Source organism: Corvus brachyrhynchos, unplaced genomic scaffold (genome assembly GCF_000691975.1).
Source record: "Corvus brachyrhynchos isolate BGI_N302 unplaced genomic scaffold, ASM69197v1 scaffold162, whole genome shotgun sequence".
In the NCBI taxonomy this organism is placed as follows: domain Eukaryota; kingdom Metazoa; phylum Chordata; class Aves; order Passeriformes; family Corvidae; genus Corvus; species Corvus brachyrhynchos.
In genome coordinates this window covers 7,461,038-7,478,443 of record NW_008236696.1, presented here as the reverse complement: position 1 = coordinate 7,478,443, position 17,406 = coordinate 7,461,038, and the positions used below count along the sequence as shown (strand labels likewise).

The window sequence follows — 17,406 nt, the reverse complement described above, 5'->3', positions numbered from 1 at the left end:
GCTGACTTTGAGAAGAAATGGCCAACAGCTCTAGAAAAAAACCTGAAAAAACACTAGAAGACAGATGTGTTTGTGGGAGAACTTGTCATCAGCAAGCCTTGTGAGGGGGAAACGGGAGCAGTGCAGAGGAGCTAATTGCTTGGTGACCATCTGGAAGCAAAAGACAAAGGGAACATGGTGAGGCACACGGCTGGACTTTCACCTCTGCAGATTAAGAGCTGAATAATAAAGTCATAAACTGGCTCTCAGGCAAATAGAGCAAAACCAGAGGCAGCTGAGCCATAACAGGGCATCAGTTTGGAGTGCCAGGAGGGTTGGACATGAAAGATGGGAAAATAATTGATATACTCATTAATATTTTTTTTCAATTGTCATCCAAAATTCTGCATTATAGGCTGAAGACTTCTGCGCAGGGGGGATGAGGATGGGGCTGGGGACAGATGCCCGCTCTCTTTGGGTCACTAGATGGCACAATTCCGGCTCTTTCCTTCCTCGCTCAAAGGCATTTTATAGCAGGAACCCAGGAGCTACAGGGAGAAAATTGTTCTCACTCCCTGTAACGGAGGTTGGCCAGAGTTATTTCAGTCATTAATCACTTTCTCACAATATTTAACAGACGCAGAAGAGCAAACTGTGGGAGTCCAGCCCCTGCTGAGAGAGAAAATCTTGCATTCTTGGTGGAATTTTACTTTTCTCTCTTGGAAAGTTTATGAAATGACTCTTAAGTAGATGTGTCTAAACTGGGATAAATTCTACAGCTGCTGAAGATGCCTTGCAGCAGGTGCACACTGGGGTCTGAGGTTTGTAGCTACCAGCAAAGGTCTAGGCAGCCTCCAAAATCACTCCCCCATGCCCAAGGGCCGGTCCTGTTTGTGCTGCTGCCTTTTGTGTGTCCTTGCAGGAGAGCACTGATTCCCCTGACAGGAGTCAAAGCAGGTCGCTTGGCAAAACACCTTCCTGAGCAAGACGTGGATGGGGCTAGAGAGACGCGACACTCAAAGGCAATTGTGTTTATTAGATCCCACTGATGTTACAGCTTGTAGGAAAACACAATGCTGCACTAATTTTCCTGTCTACTGGAAATAATTTTTCAGATCTACTGAAGTCGCAACAAAATCACATGGCAATGTCTGTGAAAAGGCAGGAAATCCATATCTTGGGAAACATTGATGCAGCTGCAGTAGGAGATAGCCTAGTTCACAAGGTCACAGTAAGAGTGAGCCTTAATTACAGCTGGAGTTGTTAAAAGCCCTCATGAGCAAGGCTGATCCAGGCAGGGAGGGAACGAAATGCTGCATGCAGAAAAGGACAGCCATTGCAGATGACATTTTTTTTATTATCTCCCTCACTTGCCTGTATCAAAATGGGAAATCAATAGCTATCTGTAAGGCATGGAATCAACTTAGCAAAGATCTTACCTAAGCACATCACTGTTTTCCATAACTTGCAATCAGCCGGGTGCACGGAGCTGTCAGTGGAGAGGACAATGGGGAGCCCCAATTCAAGGAAGCATCCTGGGGCAGGCACACTGGGTGGAAGGGTGCTACTCCCAGCTCGCAGCTAAATCCCTGACTCTCCCTATGCCCTGGGAAACGAAGACTGAGGTGCCCAAACATATAAAAATACCCCTTGGAAGCTAGTGAAAATACAGAGAAACCTAAAAAGCTGTTGGAACTGATGGATTAAATGTTGGGCCTCAGCTCAGCTGGAAATTGAGGTTGAGCAAAAAGCCTTGGTAAGCTATCGATGGCCATCAGGAGGGGAAAATCACTCCTAGTGAGCTGCTGCTGAATGGAATGTAGGTAGATATTAAGGAAATACCTTAATAACTGAGCTCACCTGATACATCTTTAGCCTTAGGGACTGGTTGTGATTTTGAAAGGAAAAATAAGTCCTGTTTATTTTCTGGGAGGTTTCTTGCTAATGAATGTACAATTAAACTAGAATAGATCTGCATTGTGGCCGGATAATGAGCTAATGAGGAGTGAATCCTGCAGTCATGTAACCTGTGTCAGTATTAAATTCAACAGGGATTAACAATTAAATATTAACAGCTGATCAAAACACCAGATAGACTGTCAGCAGAATTTGAATAATGAAGCAATGCAGCACTGGACTGGTTACAAAACATTAACCTAGCAAAACTAAGAGTTGCTGTGACCTTTTCCCAGTCATCTTGTGCAGGAGATAAATCCTCAAAAACTATCATAGAGTTTGGCTAGAATAGAAGTATGATTAAAGAAATAACTCTTATTCTAGATAGATACTGAAGAAGAGAGGCTCACAAGTGCTGATGCAATATTCTTCTTCATATGCAAAGAATATTTGTACCTAAATTCTTTGTATGTGAAGTGTATTTGAGGAGTTAAGGTAGTATCTGGGGTATGTGTGTGCTCCATTTGTGTACCCCAAGGAAGAACACAGGGCTGGAGGGACTAAAGAAACTAATCCTTTATATTTACCCCTGATGAGGGCATAGACATTCAGTGCCCACTGAGCCACTGCTTGGTGTGACCAACGTGTTGCAAGTCACAAAACAGCTCCCACCACCTTAAAACAAGCAGAAGACCATTAGGACAAAGGCCCAGAATTCTCCTCAAGTGCTGAACAGGAGAAATCAATGGTCTGAGATTTGCAATTACACCTGCATTTCTTCTCTGCTAAACAAGAAATAAATCTTCACAGCAAGAAATAACCTCTGTGCTCAGAAAAAGTTATAGAAAACAGCAACAAGAGGCTGGCAGGCATCCCTGAGCGTTTGTGGGGAGGGATAATATGCTGGCTGCATAGGCTGGGGAGGTTTTGGTTCAGGGTTGATGATGTCTTTGCTCAGTACCTCCTCCTCCCCAGGAGCATCTCTGAGCTGGGTGAGCTGGGCTGAGGCGGCCTGCAGCATTTCGCATCCCTCAGGGAGGCTGAGGGAGCATTTGCCTCTCTGGGCAGGAGCGGGGATGTGGGCAGTGGAGCAGTCACTGAACACAGCTCTGCCTCTGGGGTGTATTCACCCTCCATCTCCTTCCCAGTGTGTCTCTGAAGGAGCAGTGGAGCAGAGACACAGCCAAGGAACCAGACCCAAAATTGTTCCCAGAGTTTCCCTGCCCTGGCAGAGAGTATCAGCAGTGTCAGCTCTCCTGTCCCAAAGCCCCACAGAAAACACATTTCTGATGTGGCTGTGAAAAAGTTTTTTAAAAAGCCCAAAACACCAAGCTCTGAATGCAGCTTTCTGCAGTAACAGACAAAAATTCCTGTCACCTCCAGATCTCTTTGTGCATTCTTGGTATAACCTGTGAATTCGTCACATTGCTCATAACTCTTGTACTCGTTGTCTCTCAGGACCTTGTAAAAAAGCCTCCATCACCTCTCCTACTGTGTTTACATCTGTTCAATACAGCTCATCTGTTGGCAGTAACCTGCTCTCAGTTTGGCTGACATAAACGTCTGCCAGCCCAAACAGCATGAACTCTGCAGGCACAAAATCTGCAGGCACGAGCCTCCCTTGCCCGGGGAGCAGAGCTGCTACCAGGGCTCTTGCTGAGATGGTTCTGCTGTGGTCTGAGCCCTGTGGAGGTGCCTGGGCCTGCAGCAGAGCCATATGGACCTGCTGCTGTCCTGTCTGTTCCAGGCCCCAAGTGCTTCTCAACTTGGAGCCTTGTCAGGGTTGGGTTATGTTTTGGCCTTGCTGGTCAGTTCTGTGTGGCAGCACAAGGTGCTGCTTCTGGGATAATTCATCAGAGGATTCAAACCCTTCATTTTCCACCACAGGAGTTATCAGAAGTGCTGCCTGGGATACAGCCCACTCCATCCTTAGCCACGCCATCTCCCTCTGGCCCACATGACATAAGGTTTCACTTCATACTGTCTGGGAGAAGGAAATCCAGCCTCTCCATCAAGCAGTCCATGGAGAAAGCCTGCCTCTGGTGGTGCTTCAGCACCCATGGCTGTGCACACCCAGCTGAGGCTCCACTTTTGTTTCTTCAGCGCCCCTGAGAAGACAAATCTCTGTGCTGGGAGCCTTTTCCCCACCCCCAGTGCCCATGATATGGTGTGGCGCCCATGGTCAGAAAGGACTGAATTTGGACAGTTCCTACCAACCCTAAGAAAACTCTGTCTCAGGTTCTCTTACTATTAAAGGCATGAAAGAATGTTCACATCCATCCTTAGGGAACATGTTAAACCATACAGGGCTTTTCCTCCCCCGCCCTAGAGAAAACCTGGCTGATGCTGTAACCTCATCCAGCCTACAGCAGCCTGGATTGCAGCAGGGGACAGCAGTCCTGAACTGGGTTTAAACACCTTTTGATGGAAAGGAACGATAGATTTTACTGTCATTTATCCTAGTTTCTAGTGGATGTAGATATATTGTAATGCACAAGTTCAGATTTTGGATCTTCATTCACTTTGTCCAAGCAATGTTTTTATTAAGCAGAATGCAGCTGGCATTTTCCAGATTTCAGTGAGTCTAGAGCATCTGTAGTGAACATTTTAACACTGATTGAGAAGGACTGTATTTTTCAGAGAGGAATGCAGCTGGATTCACAATATTTTCTCAGTGCAGAGGTTCATGGACCAAAGAGAGGGTCAGACATTTAACACAGCTCTTATGTCCTGAAGAGCTCCCCATCAGCCTGTAAGAGGGGCAGATCTCCATGCTGAGTGCACAGGGTGCAGATGTTAGTCAGTCAGTCAGTCCCTCCCTTTGCCAGTATTTTCTCCTTTGTACACTCTGTCGACACATTGCCAGACGTGGAACAGATCCATCTTGCAGTTTGGGGATCTTCGTGCAGAACACTGCGGTCTGATTCAGGAATGGCTGATTTCTCTCACTTCTACCAACAGTGTTGAGACAAATGCTGAAAGAGTTTGTCTTGGTTATTTCAGTCTGTGCTTACGCAAGTGGCCTCAGCACTCAAGACAACAGGATTCCATAAGCAGGATCTTCTCAGAGTTTACTTTCTTGAAGGAAAGGTTTTTTTAAGCTCTCATAAATGCAAACATTGTAGCATACAGTAGATCCTTGACACTTAACTGCACCTGTATCACAACCACAAGAGCTTGAGTCTCTGTGCAATCCACTACAAATAAAAGCAGAGCTCTTTCTGGAGCACTTACCTCCTCCTCACACCCTTGTATCCACCGCATACATTTTGGAGGTGGCCGTTTGGGAGGATGGCAAATGCACATTTGTTACGACGGTCGCAGCTGAGGAATAGCCTTTCCTCAAGGAGTAAGCAGAATGGAGTCTTCCAGAACTGGTCTCTGTGAGGCACAGGGAGAGAAATAGGAACTGACAATGAGTGCTTGGTGACTTTCAGCTGCAAAGTTTTGTGATTCAGGGAAAGAAGCAGTCCAAGGTGTGACATAATAACAACACATTTTATGTTATCCTTACACCTCAGCTCCCACATGAAGACCTTGATGCGCTTTCTAGAGCTGCCTAACTAAGACTATTCCCATTTTACAGCTGAAAATATTGCCACTGGAGACGAGCAACCATCCCAAAGGATGTCCCCAAAGGACTTTCCCCACCCTGTGCACCTGTAGCACACTTTGAGCAATGGCTCTATCCCTGAGCTGTGCTTCAGCTGTGCTTCCTCACCTCTAAAGAGATACATGCAGCAGGTGAGCAGGGACCCAGACAAGAAGCAGCCCAGTGACCCTGCCATGCCGAGCCAGCAGGACCAGCCAAACTTGTACTGGATGCCCAGGAACACATTGTGGAAGAGCAGAGAGGAGCGCTCCACGTAGACATCCACAGCGTACCACACAGAGCCCGTGATGCCGGGGAGACCTGCAGGGCGGGACAGGGGTGCCACACACAGAACCACAAGGGATCAAATCTAAAGCTATAGCTGCTGTCTGCTGGGTCAGACTTCAGGGTGGGATGACCTTCCTTGGACAGCAGGGTTTGGCCCCTCTCCATGGTCAGCCTTTGGCGGATTCACCCGGGCTCCTGCTGATATCCTGTACTGCCAGGCAGAGGCTGCACCTCGTGGCTTGGCACTCACACACACCTCCAGCACACTGGCAGCACTCAGATTTCTGCAGCAAAAGGCAGAAAGATCCTCCCTTCTCAGCTTGTTGTAAAGTTGTCTCCAGAATTTAATTTTCTAATCTGTTTTGATTTTCAGAACTTTGATGATGCTTTTCTGACAAACTTTGAGAAGTGAATGGAAGATGTTTAAAAGAGCCTCTCAAAGTGTTTTACATGTGCTCCCAGTGGTTGGGGTGAGTTATGTATTAAACCTGCTTAGGCTGAAGAAGAGGTAACTGCTTGATACTGGCATAAAGTCAAATAATATTATTTGGTCCCTAGTTGGCTATTTATTTTTGTCTTTAAAATTCTCCCACTGGCTGTAACAGCAAAGCACCTGAGCTAGTTGGTTATTTATCATCTAGAAAGGACAGACATGTTATTATCCTTTTATTAGAGATCAGCTGCAGAGGTTTTGAGCTAAGTGACTTGCCCAAGGTCACACAATCTATGGCAGAGGCAGAAACCATACCAGGATGCCAGGACTTTCTAGTCCTTCAGCACTTGGTCGAGAGACCTATGGCAAGGTCTCTTTGCCATATCAACAACATTGACTGCTCCACAGTGAAACAGCAATAAATGGAAGTCAGTCAACTCAAAGCCAAGTCACCTGGTCAAAACATGAACTGAAAGCAGATAAACTGATCTACATGCTGTTAGAGGCAGGTGGTGAACAGAAGAAACTGCATTGCACAAATAAATCAAGTAAAAATCCTTCCTCCTACAGAAAATCACCAACCAAAATAAAAGAAGGCTTTTAACACTTCCCCAGTTTGCCAAAGGGTGTCCTGCAGAATGGGGACACAGTGGGGAAATACCTGCAATGAGCAACATCACTCCAGACGCCACGCAGATGCGCAGCTTGATGAGCGGCTCATCAGGAAGGAATTTCACACAGTCCAGTCCCAGGACAAGGAAGAGAAATCCAAATCCTGACAGGATATCTGCTGTGATCATCATGGCTCGGGTCAGCACCAGCTTCACTGCAGGACAGAAGCAGATCATTCTAGTGCACAAGGAATGGAAATGTGGACAGGTAATGGGGTCAGATCCCCCAGGAACACTTTTTTCAGCTTCCCCTGGGAGTAATACCTGACTGAGAAAAGGAACATGCCTCTAATTATCTGTCACTGAGTAGAACAGATACTTTTTTAGTCTACACTCAAGTGTCCCCACCACTTGTAGAAACATCTCTGACTCTTACATACCAGGATGCTCGGCGTAGATGGAGTCATACTCATCACAAGTTTGGATCCCATCAAAAACGTTTGTGACACATTCCCACCACAGGCCACGGCATTTTGTACTCACCTGTGGATTGAGGAGACAAAGAAGACCATAAGTTAAAGTATCCACCAACACAGCAAGTGGTCATCTTAGCCCTTCAACAGAAATCCTGGTCAAGTTACAATGATGGTAACCAGAGCGTTTAGCTTGAAGAAGAGAAAAAGGAGCAGGATGGAGGAAAAGGACAATGTTTTCTGTGTCCCTACTAAGGTTTTTACATTAGAGCAAAAGAATTCAGACTAGACATTAGGAAAAAAACCTGGCCTACTAGTAAGGATAAAAATTCTGAAGGAAATTTCTGGGAGGAGCTGAGGGGTGGCTGACCAGAGAGATCTAAGAGCAGGTTTGCTCATCCATTGCCAAACGCTTGTCTAGGCTGAGCTGGGCATGGCTATGGACCAGACAGCCTGAGACTTTGCTGCCCATGCTCCCCTTCCTTACACCATCCTCCTGACAGTGGAGGAGCAGCTCAGGGAGTGGGAGAGGAGTGCAGAGGAGTTTGGATGTGAGCCCCTTTGCAGACACTTGGGGAATGTTTCCCCCAAATGACTCAGCTGTAGACTCTGGCTGGAAAATGAGAGGCAGCTGGTGCTGATCCTGGCCCTGGGGCTCCCAGTGCGCTGCCAGCCATGGGACCACGCGTGCCCAAGCCACAGTCATCACTTAGACATCCAGACTGGGGCAGACGATGGAGGAGCATCGTGGTTAATCGTCTCCACTGTCCTCAAGCTGTAGATACCATTCCCAGCCCAGCCTTCCATAAATCACTTTAATATGGGAGGTGTTTTCATTACCAATGCAAATATGGCAACGAGCAACTCTAAAATATTCCTGGAATTGCTCATACAAGGAGCAGAGTTAATGTCGGTGCAGCTTTGGACTCCAGCCCGCCCGCTGCTGCCAGCGACACCCGCTGCAGTTAATGGAAGGAGAAACTCTTCCAGCAAATGAGTTTCACGCAGGGGAAGGGGACCAGGCTTGCTTGGATGATGCAATAAATTCATTTTTCTTGCCCTGTGTAAATCACAAAGCAGATAATAACATATCTCAGCCACATAATAAAGTCTTATTCAGGATGTATTGAAGTCTGTAGCCAACCGCAGTATTTTCTCCACAATACAATGTCTGAGCCAAACTGTGCACCTCCTCTGTGATACTGCTCTATGGATCAAAGGTGAGTAAAAATGACTCACTGCTTCAGACTGGCAGAAGAGATACTATTTATATTTGAGGGAAAATAATCTACATTTTTTGTTTCATGCAGATGAAAAGTGCTTAGCATTTCTGAGAATTTCTGGGCATATGTAATGAAAAACATGATGAAAAATGAGAAGCAGTGACGGAAAAAACAGATTCATTTATTCTGTGCTTTTCAAGAGGAAAGTGTCTTGTAAAACAATTTGCCATGTTTACATTCAATGTGTTTTTACCATGGCCCTCTTAATGCAGTTGCAGGTCCTCTTCTGTCTTAACTCACCAGCATTCAGGCTGTGCTTGAAATAAGCATATTTTTATTAAATTACATTTTTTTCCGCTTGTATTTATGTAATTTCTCTTTCCTCCCAAACCACCATAGGCTTATTCATACTACTCTGCATTCAGCTAATAATGTCAGTTACTTTATTATAATGTCAGCTCATGTTATTATTGTTTTTTAAATCTTACATGCAGCATCTACATCTAAATTATTTATAAAGAGACTAACAGGATTCCAGGCTTTGTCACCCTCCAAGCAAAACAGAGGCCTTAAGCACAACAGTTACAGTCTAGCTTGTGAAATAACCCCCTTCCCAGACTAACAGAATCTTGATTTATGTTTTGCATTTCTTGGGATGTTTCAGTTGTCACTACTCTTGCTGGAGCCAGTGCCAAACATGGGCAAAGCAGGGACCGGCCCATCTCCACGCAGCCTGTGTGCAGCCAGGGATAAATGTCCTGAATCAGGGGATCAGTCCCATTGCCTGGTTCAGGAGGGATGGGAAAGGGTGTCGGTGTGGGGACCTGTCGCTGCCCCAAGCCACTGCCGAGCTGTTCTTGTTTCTGCTGCCAAGGGCCAACCCTTGCTCCCCTCTGCTTTGTGCACAGTTGATCCTTCTGGTTGTTAATCTGCTCCTGAGCCACCCTTGGGCATCTTCCCTTGCGCTGACAGCACAGACCTTCAGGCACACGGGAACTCGTTGCTCTAAAGGGGACAGGGGTCAGGGCTTGAGGCATCATGTGGGGACATGGATTTCCCCATCCCATGGCTGGACCTGTACACCATGTTGGTAGCACTAATTCCCCATCACCTCTCTCCCCACATAGCAAATGTGCTCCAGCTTCCCTGGGCCCAGCTGAGGAGCCCCTGAGCAGCCAAACATCACAGCCACACTCCTCATCTCCCACTTTGATTACGAAACACGTTGCCACGACCTGCTTTCCCTAACAGAAGTATGCATGTAAAACATGAACTGCATAATGACTGTAATAGATATAATTATACCCTATTCATAATGTATAATTAATAATAAAATAATTCTCATACAGAAAAAAAAAAAAAGAAAATTACAAAACAAGCACACACTTCTCCTTCTGGGGAAAGCGGAGAAGACAAACACGAAAGTGATGTTAGTCACGGTGTTTTACCTCACTCCGAGAAGGTGCCAGCAGACAATGATTACAAGCCCAGCTCGAGAGTAAAACAGGCAGCATTTAACAGTAGTGGTGGTATTTATAATCCACCTGCAACAGGGAGGGACTGTCTACACAACACAGCACTTGTTGAGAAGAAGATTATGGGCTTTTTCCACTGCAAACTACCGCAAAAATTGGCCCAGCCCTGTCTCGATGCTTCACAAGGAGTCACCTTCTTAAACAACTTTCTGTGTGGCCGTAATCTGTTGTTTCTGAAGGGAGGTGAGGGGCTGTGAAAGCTGAGTCAGGGCCCCTGCAGCCTCCCTGGAGGTGACTGCTCCTGGCACTCCCTGGCCTCTTCTTCCTGGGATGCTCCTCTCCAGTGGGACCACATCCTCGCCAGCTACAGGGGACCAGGGTCAAAGCCAAGCAACCAGCCAAGAGCCAGCAGCTACAGCTGCTGAAGGATGGAGTTCCCTTCTCCTGGATTCAAAGTTGCCTGGCTTACCCTTTTTCCAGCTGAAAACAGGAGTCATTGCGGTTTCCACGCCTTTCTGGCCATGGACATTCCCCTGATTAGAGAGGCAGTGAGTCATTAGGGTCATTAAGGAGATCAGTGGTCAGGTATTAAGGCTGGGGGCGTTTTGCTCCATTATTTAGTATTCACACTCAGAGCCGGAATGTGAGAATAGTGGTTGCTAAGAACCAAACTGGGTGTTAATGGAGCACTTTGGACAGCCCATCGCAGGTGCCTTTGCACCAAGAAGACAAGGTTACACAGCCTCAGGGTAATGGACTGGCTCTTTATTGGACTCTCTTTGCTCAGTAGCTGGGTTTCTCTCTTCTGGTTTTCCCCACAATCGTATTCACTTGGCTTTTCTGAGTATACTGATACCTTCATCTGGCTACTTCCTGAAAGGAATCTGAAATATCTCCCAAATAAAGAGTCATATCCCATCCAGCATCACTGGGTGCACTCTATTTGCCCTGTAGAAAGGCTCACAGCGCAAACACACTGCAACTGCACTGCACTGGATATGTGCAATGTGCTGACACCTCAGCACTTACACCCACTTTTCAGGGTTTCTGACAGTCAGATTTTCAGGATTTCTTGTGGCATAGAGAAAAAAATTGTTTTTCTTGTAATCAGTTTTATCCTTCTTTCTTGGATAATTCACGCCTTCATGTGCTGCAACTAAATGCTGCATTGCAATCACTGAGAGCAGAGGAGCTCGTCTGGTTTCGTATGCTGGAGAGCAGATAGAAAGTTTCCTCCTGATACATTCAGCCAAACTTTCTGTCTTGGAAGGTGTTTCACCTTCACTGCCTAAAGTATCCAATTTTCCAGAGAGCAGATTCCTACACTGTGGACTCACAGCTCTTAAATGTACAGAAATGAATAGCTGTGCTGGGAAGAAAAGACAAATTTGCAGTATTGAGTGCTGGAAAAACAGAGATGATTTGGGGCCTGGAGTCCTTGGGGCACACCTTGCATGTAAGCAGCCATCTGCTCCCTTGTTTGCAATTTACTTTGCCAATACCGTTCTCTAACCTGAGAGTGCCACTGTCCACATGAGCTCCAGGAGATACTGAGTCCCCCTGCTCCCCTTAAATTTCTGGTAGCCCTGTAGCTCAATGGCTGTTCAGAAAAAGACTTGAAGAGCACAGCTGTGCATGCTGGATGTCTCCACCAAGAAGTCTGGACTACAGAACTGGAAACATCTCCAAAATATCCATGCAGGCTGGACATACGGGATAACTCCGTTCAAGTTCATGCACATTTAAAACCAGACCCTGTAGATCTTTCCTGAACTTACTAAGTGAGAGCACAATCTGGATAATAAAGTCTGGAAAAGAGAAATACACAAAATACCACTTCTCCCCTTTTTTTGCCACAGTAATTAGTTTAATTTTCATCCACTTTCATCCAGCACAACAGGGAGAAAGAACATGAGAGTGGAGTAACGACACCGGGAACCAAACTCTCTCTAGGACACATTGGTTTTGGTGATCAGGCTCTCCTCACCCCAGTCTTACCTCCAGGGAGTCATCAGCATTCACCATCCAGCAGTCTGTCCAGGTAGATGTTATCAAAAACCCAGCAGAGAAAAAAGCAAAAAAGCAGCCCACATATTGGAGGAAAAACTTCATGCCAGCAGGTGCTCAGCACATCCAGGGGAGTGAGAACAGCAATGCCCAGCCTTGTTCCTAAAGCCAGGGTAGAGACTGAGCCTCAGTGTCCCAGATGACCACCACCCTCTCCCAGTGACCATGAAGAGCAGGACCTCCTCGCTTGTGCAGATGGTAGTGATGGCTGCAGGAGCAGTGGTCACCTGCCAGGGGTCAGGAGGAGGGTGAGAGTGCCCACGGGAGCTGCTGCAGCCAATCCGCCCTGCAGCACTACAGCTCTTGTCATGCCTGACTGAAGAGAAATGGGGCTGTGCAGAAGTGACATGCAGCTAACTGGAGCCCTGGACTGGCAGGGGGGGCAGGTATCATGGCAGGTTTTGTCAGAATAGGGATTAGAAAAAAGAATCAAAACTTGTTCTCCAGGGCAGAAGTTTTGAGCGCTGCTGAGGGACACAGAGAGGAGCTCTCATGCACACACACATTTATTCCTGTTCAGTGGTTCGTGCCTTAGCAGGGAGCAACTGCAAAGTGTCTTGGTGTGGATCCCAGGCCCCTTGGCTGTCACTCTGTTGGTCTCTGGTGCAGTGATGATCTAGTTCAATGCAGGAATGTCACTAGGGAGGAAAAGGAAAAGGTAGCAATCGTGGACCTTCAGAGCCAACATCCACTCCCATCCCAGCTCAGATACGGAACTCTATATTCTGAATTTAAGTCAAACCTCAACACCTCTCACGCCCTGGACCTCAATTCGTTCATGGCATGCATAGAACTCCCATGTGGAAATCTTGACGTTTTCAAACCAGTGCCACTCTGGAGGATTTCAGGTGGTTGGAATTTCCCTGCTTGCTTACTCTGATTGCAAACTTCCTGTATTCCTGCAGGACTCCCCTGGTGAGCCGGGGCCACACAGGCTGCCAGGAGCAGAAGGCTGGGGCCTCTGTGTGAAGCTTCTCACTGTCTCCTCTCCTGCAGTGCTGAGAAAGCCATCAGGGCTCCAGAGCAGCTGTCAGAAAAACCAAAGGGGAGTGGGACTAGAAATTTCTCCCACTCCAAAGGCACAAATGCACAGAAACCACCGCATCCTCAATGATCGTTATCTTTGAATACAAAGAGAAGCAGTAACAGGCTGGAGACCTGCCTTGAATGGGCGAATATTCCCCGCGGGTCAGAGGCGCAGACTCTCGCTCTGCGTTCAGCTCTGCTTCCAGCCGCTCGCCCAAGCCGGCGGTGTCTGTCATCTCAGCTGTCACCTCCAGATGGAGCCAAGCGGCACCTTTACAGAACTGCTCAAAGCCTCCGCTTCTCCGGGATTTCCCTTCAAATACCACAGCAGCGAGAAGTTTATTCTTACAATAGATAACCCGTATAGTTCCTATCATAACCTCATGAGGCGGTTTTACTGTCAGAGACCACAATTTTTACCCTGGATGCCAGGCTCACTCCACTCCTCAGAGGTCACGCTGTGCAATAGGTCATCAGCACGTGCTTTGGGAGGCTTAAGTGGAGAATAGAAGTCCCAGGTCATAAAGCCAGGGTATGCAAGAGACTGCTGCTTCAGCTTTCTGCTTTCTGTTTCCTAATTCCACTTGTAGAAGCTGACAAGTGAGGAACTCTCCTTCTTCCATCTTTCCCAGATGCAGGTCTTGGTGCGGTTATGCGGATATGATGCTTTCTGCTGGGTTTTCTGGTATCCAAACATCTGTATAAGGCAAAGAAACCTTCATGATTTTCACTTCATGGCTTTCTGTGACAAGGGCAGCTTTGCGTTTTCAACAGTTCTGACCCACAGGGACATGGCAGTGCCCACACAGATCCCATAAAGGACAATGGCTTTCCTTAGCCACACGTGTATATATATATAGATTAGACTGCATTTATGTGAGACAGGTACTGAAAATATACATCATCTTCCTACACTTGTCTTGTACTGTGTTCATTAACCTCTGTCTGCACCCATTTTTAAAAGCATCCTAGTCAGTTGTCATTAGGGGCAACTCAGAAAAAGTGGTGAGGTGAGCTCAGAAAAGGCCTGAAAAATCTGAGACAGCCTTCCCACTATCAGCATTAAGTCCTTAGCAGTGTTAAGAGCAGAGTTTAACAGCAACAGAGCTTGGATTAGCCAGGATATGTATTATAGCCATATGAATCTCCTTTCCTTCTCCTTCTGTCCTGCACCCAAATGCAAGCCACTTTCAGAGAGGATAAGCCCAGTGGAAAGAAAGGGGACATTTTCCCTTATTTGGTGCATGGTGAAAGTGTCTCAATACAAGCATGACAGAGGTGGAAAGTGAAAATCTCCCGTGGTAATAGCCAGAGAGGTGTTTTTAAGCTTTTGTGATGGGCACATTGTAGTCTGTTCTTCCAGCTCTGCCCATCAAATGTCCACGGATGTCAGACCAAGAGGCAAACTCCACTAAGGGATGGAGGCAGCACATGAGGCACCAGTGCTACCTGTGCTTTGCTCCATCTCTCCACAGCTGTTATTGTAGTCCTGGTGATGTCTTGTTTATTTTCCGCATGCCCAGCAATGTGTTGCTGTCCCAGCTCCTTCCACCTCCCTGTGTTCATCTTCCCTGCAGGGCAGGGCAGGTGAGTGACCCTTCCTACAGCAGGATGCCAGTGCTTCCCTGGCCATGAGTCACTGTGGACAGGAAGTGGCTCCAGCCATTTGCATCTAGCTTGGGGCTCTGAAGCATCCTGGCCTGGACAGCAGGGCAGGTCGGGATCCTCCAGTTTTCCCTCGTGCAAGACTGCTGCAGAGTGTGCAACACAATGAAGACAGTTCATGAATTTTCACCTGGTGGAGAGACCAATCCAATACCTGGTCCTTCTTTAGGTCTGTGTCTCCAAACAGTCCCATGGAATCTGCTGTAGTTACTAGAAAGAATACAATATTCTTTATTTAGTAGAAAATGGCAAGATACATATATCTTTATTTAAAACAAGTCAGCATCTTCTTGAAGCAAAGTCTGTTGCAGTTTCTCATCATGGTCTGCTTTCCTAACTTGCATGACAGATGTCCCCTCAGCTTCAGGAAACAGCTCTCCCAAAATAACCTCCCAAGATGTCTTTGTATAGCCCAAAACCTGGCTGACATGACTCAGAGTAGCTTTCCAGTGAATTTGTAGGCTGTACTACATATGTTAACTGTGATTTGACACTAACAAAAGCATTAGGGTATCCTAATATTTGATTGTCAGAGCTTGGCCTTGTCGGGCTCTTACTCTGCGTGGTATCAATGCAGCAAAACTTTGCTAATTTAAGAGTTTAATCACCTTGACTACACTCAGCCCCAGCTCAGGGACAAATGCACCATGGGTCGATTGCTTTTATTACTCATTAACACAAGGTGGTCTGTGCTCTCCGTTAAAGCCAAGCTATTTATGTTAGAGAAAGGAAGAAACTACTGCCAGTCTTGGGAGCTGGTTGTCACCAGTCTATTTACAAAATTATTTTTGCAGCAACACCCCACTGAGGTTGCAGTCCCATGAGCACAGAAGGGTGGTGTTCTGCCTTTACTCCCTCAGTGTCTAATATATAGTGTAGCAGAGAGCCTGGAGCAAGAACGAAGTGGCGATGCTGTGCATTCATGCATGAAATACAGACCTTTCTGCAAACAGGCAAGCGGCCCGTGAGGTAACTCGTGTTCAGGGCCAGGGGATTGTCCAGCAGGAAGGGCTCAGGGGTCAGAGGTGGTGGGGAGCTTTGGAAGGGGTTTTCCTAAGAGCTCTTCTGCTCCATGGGCTTGTCTGCCCAACCCTCCCCACTCCTCCCTCCTGGTTGTACCCCCTCCATTTTCCTGCTTCGCACACCACCATCCACAGCCTCTAAGTGTCTTCACCTCCAGAGCAGTGCTCCTTGGACGTGAGATGTGTACGCAAATAAATTACAGAGCAGTGTGTAATGTTCCCCTTCAGCCATGCTCATACAGTCACAAAACCTTGGGATTTAGCTTGGCATTAGCTCAGTAACCCCAAGGAAAATAGTAAGACTTCTGAGCAACCTATGATTTTTCAAGCAGGCAATACATAAGATTAAAGGAAAATAGAAAAACAAAGGTATGTTCTGGTAGATGAGAGCTTAAAGGATTGGTAAGTAAAAACTGTGTTTGTACGTGTATGTTTGTGTGTCCGTGTATATTCTACACACAGGTATGATGCTTACACACGCTCCTTTAAAACTGCTTTTTTAGTCACACCAAAGCAATAAATGCTAAAACAAGCATTTCATTACAGTATTTTTAGGTTCTCAAAGTACCATGTTGTCTTCAGTACAATAAATTTAGTTTTATGGCTGCCTATGAAATCCCACACCTGAGAAACACATAATCTCAATGACGTATTACTAACCCCATTTTGGAGCTGGGGAAAACGGGGCCCTGGCTAAGTGCCTTTAGATCGAGAGCGAGGAGTCACAGTCCCGCTCCTCTTTAGCACCGGGGCAGGACTTTCTGCCTGGGCGTGGTGAGATCCGTATCAGTGGAAACGTGTGTGACCACTCGGCTTTCCTGAAAGCCGCCAGAGAATACGCAGTGCCGTCACTGCATACCGGCTCCACGCAGGTGTGTGTTGGCAGAGGAGCTGGGTAGTGGATCAGACACACCTTTTCCCGGCATGTCACAAGTTCCAGTCCACGGCCCTCGTCCCCAAGCACCCCGGGGGCTGTTGATGCCCTGCCACGTCCCTGCGGCGTCATCCTCATGCAAGCGTGCCTTTCCCAGCATGAGCCTGAACTTTCCCGTGCGCTGATACGAGGGTGATTAAAGGCAAGTGAAGCACAAGCTCTGTGTCACTGCTAGCAATCGTTCAGGAAGGGAAGGGAGAGCAGCGTGAGCATTTAGCTCTCTCCAGAGTACCAGAGAAAAGCACAGGAAGAAAGGTGCCGCGGTGGAAGGGGTTTGTGCTGTGCCTGTGCTCGGCTGCTGCTCCTCAGGGACACCTTAGCGCAGTGAGAGGGGCCGTACGTGCGCTTCACCCTGCAGGGCTCTCCTGGCTGAAATCCAGAGCCCCTTGTGACTCATTTCACAATAAACATCCGCTTCGGGCCTCTGTGCCTCTCGCAGATACTCACCAACCTGCTTATCTGAGTGACGAGAGACCCTCTATAAGACTCATCGAGAAAGGGACAAAAGTAACTGCTGGGTTAGAAATGCAGTTTGGTAACAGGATGTTTGGTCTGCTATAAAAAGCCCAGGATGACAAGAGCTGAGGCTCGGAGAGAACAGTTGCTGCTGTGATTCACAGACCATGAGCACAGGAGAGTTTTGAGATCGGGTTAGATTAGTGGGGGCCAGGTTTGGGTACTAGATCTGCAAGGAGTTTCCCTGAAGAACTCTGGGGCTGTGA

The 17,406-nt window shown here is 47.1% G+C and overlaps 1 protein-coding gene across 2 annotated transcripts; it reads right to left on the bottom strand.

Moving 5' to 3' along the window:
• Positions 1-4,392: 4,392 nt before the first annotated feature.
• Positions 4,393-12,085, bottom strand: CLDN16 (claudin 16). Of its 2 annotated transcripts, XM_008644570.2 has the most exons (6): positions 11,969-12,085; positions 7,240-7,342; positions 6,850-7,014; positions 5,597-5,788; positions 5,110-5,256; positions 4,393-5,031 (listed from the first exon to the last, which is right to left on the bottom strand). In XM_008644570.2, the coding sequence occupies exons 1-5, from the start codon at positions 12,080-12,082 to the stop codon at positions 5,117-5,119; spliced, it is 714 nt and encodes a 237-aa protein (XP_008642792.1). In that variant the 5' UTR covers positions 12,083-12,085; the 3' UTR covers positions 4,393-5,031; positions 5,110-5,116. The 2 variants fall into 2 exon arrangements, 1 of the variants encoding a protein (XP_008642792.1); XR_001859605.1 differs by lacking the exons at positions 5,597-5,788; positions 7,240-7,342; positions 11,969-12,085 and having other exon boundaries at positions 6,850-6,936.
• Between the last annotated feature and the right edge of the window lie 5,321 nt (positions 12,086-17,406).

What these genes read in the sequence shown, in the direction of transcription:
- CLDN16 (XM_008644570.2), bottom strand. Translation starts at nt 12,082, where the DNA reads ATGAAGTTTTTCCTCCAATATGTGGGCTGCTTTTTTGCTTTTTTCTCT. An exon ending in ATGCTGATGACTCCCTGGAG is followed by an intron (nt 7,343 to 11,968) that starts GTAAGACTGGGG and finishes CTCAATCCACAG; the next exon opens with GTGAGTACAAAATGCCGTGG. An exon ending in AGTGATGTTGCTCATTGCAG is followed by an intron (nt 5,789 to 6,849) that starts GTATTTCCCCAC and finishes CCCGCCCTGCAG; the next exon opens with GTCTCCCCGGCATCACGGGC.